Genomic DNA, 1323 nt, shown 5'->3' on the forward strand with positions numbered 1-1323 from the left:
CCCCTTTTGGTCGTCAGACGACAAGTCGCTGCTGCTATTTAAGCGGCGGAACCAGCGCAAGGAAACCGAGGCCCCGACGAAATCGCCCGCGGGAAGGCAGCGGCCGGCACTCACCCAGGTGCTCGGCGAGCTGGCGGCCCTTCTCCGACGACACCACGCGCTCGTCCTCCATGTCGCACTTGTTGCCCACCAGCAGCACCTGCGCGTTGTCCCAGGAGTAGGTCTTGATCTGGGTCGACCTTCGGGAGGCAAAAACATAATTATTATTAATAATAGTAATAAYAGCAATAATAGAAGCACTGGCTCGTCAGGGCGGCGCTCACCAGTCCTGCACGGCGTTGAAGGACTCCTCGTTGGTGATGTCGTACATGAGGATGAAGCCCATGGCGCCGCGGTAGTAGGCGGTGGTGATGGTCCGGTACCGCTCCTGGCCGGCGGTGTCCTGGGAAGGGGAGGGAGGGAGGGAGGACGGGTCAGGGGGGGAACTGCATCCCGCGCGGAGCCGGACCCCGGAGCGCGGGGGCACCCGGCCGCTCACCCAGATCTGCAGCTTGATGCGCTTGTCGTTGCGGTAGATGGTTTTGACCTTGAAGTCGATGCCGACGGTGCTGACGAAGGCGGGCGTGAAGGAGTCGTCGGCGTACCGGAAGAGGAAGGAGGTCTTGCCCACGCTGCTGTTCCCGATGATCAGGATCTTGAACATGTAGTCGAAGTTCTGGTCCGAGGACTCCTTCTGCCCATAGCGGGAGTCGGTAGCGGACGCCATCTGTGGAGCAGGGAAGGCGGTGAGGGCACTGGGCCCTTGCTCTGCCGGGAACGGCTCCCCGTATCCGCTACGGGCCGGGAGCCCGAGGCAGCGCCGAGCCGGGGCTCCCCCCAGCCAAGGGGCAAACCCCGGCACTCTGCTGGAAAACGGCATCCCACGGAGACGGGTTGACGCATGTTTTCCCGTGTTTCGGGGCCGGGGCGAGGCATCCTGGCCCCAGCAGGGTTGCTCGGCCCCGGGATGGCATCCGCGTTGGCAGAGCCGGTCGCGGCTGCACTAAGCCATCGGGGAGCCCGGAGGCCGCTCCGGCACCTCGGAGCTGCCCGTGCCACAGGCTCCGGGCAGCGCGGGGGCCACCGCGGGACCTCGACCCCGAGACCTGCCGGCGCGGAGCGGGGGGAGCCCGCGAGCCTCGCGGGGAGGCTGCGGCCGGCGGCAGCCGCTCCCTGCGTTTCCGCCACGAAATGGCACCTGCAGCGGTGCCCTCGCGCCGCTCGGCTCGGCTCGGCCCGGCCCAGCTCTGCCCGGGGGCCGCAGCGTTTTGGCAGCGCTGCAGG

General features: G+C 67.2%; 1 protein-coding gene across 1 annotated transcript; it reads right to left on the reverse strand.

Annotated features, from left to right (window-relative positions):
• Position 1: 1 nt before the first annotated feature.
• On the reverse strand, positions 2-766 carry RAB3A (RAB3A, member RAS oncogene family). Its single transcript, XM_026067191.1, has 3 exons — positions 539-766; positions 324-442; positions 2-239 (listed from the first exon to the last, which is right to left on the reverse strand). Exons 1-3 carry the CDS (start codon positions 764-766, stop codon positions 35-37), a joined length of 552 nt encoding a protein of 183 aa, XP_025922976.1. The 3' UTR covers positions 2-34.
• Between the last annotated feature and the right edge of the window lie 557 nt (positions 767-1323).

Source organism: Apteryx rowi, unplaced genomic scaffold (assembly GCF_003343035.1).
Source record: "Apteryx rowi isolate R43461 unplaced genomic scaffold, aptRow1 scaffold_254, whole genome shotgun sequence".
Taxonomy (NCBI): domain Eukaryota; kingdom Metazoa; phylum Chordata; class Aves; order Apterygiformes; family Apterygidae; genus Apteryx; species Apteryx rowi.

What these genes read in the sequence shown, in the direction of transcription:
- RAB3A (XM_026067191.1), bottom strand. Translation starts at nt 766, where the DNA reads ATGGCGTCCGCTACCGACTCCCGCTATGGGCAGAAGGAGTCCTCGGAC. An exon ending in GCATCAAGCTGCAGATCTGG is followed by an intron (nt 443 to 538) that starts GTGAGCGGCCGG and finishes TCCCCTTCCCAG; the next exon opens with GACACCGCCGGCCAGGAGCG. An exon ending in TTCAACGCCGTGCAGGACTG is followed by an intron (nt 240 to 323) that starts GTGAGCGCCGCC and finishes TGCCTCCCGAAG; the next exon opens with GTCGACCCAGATCAAGACCT.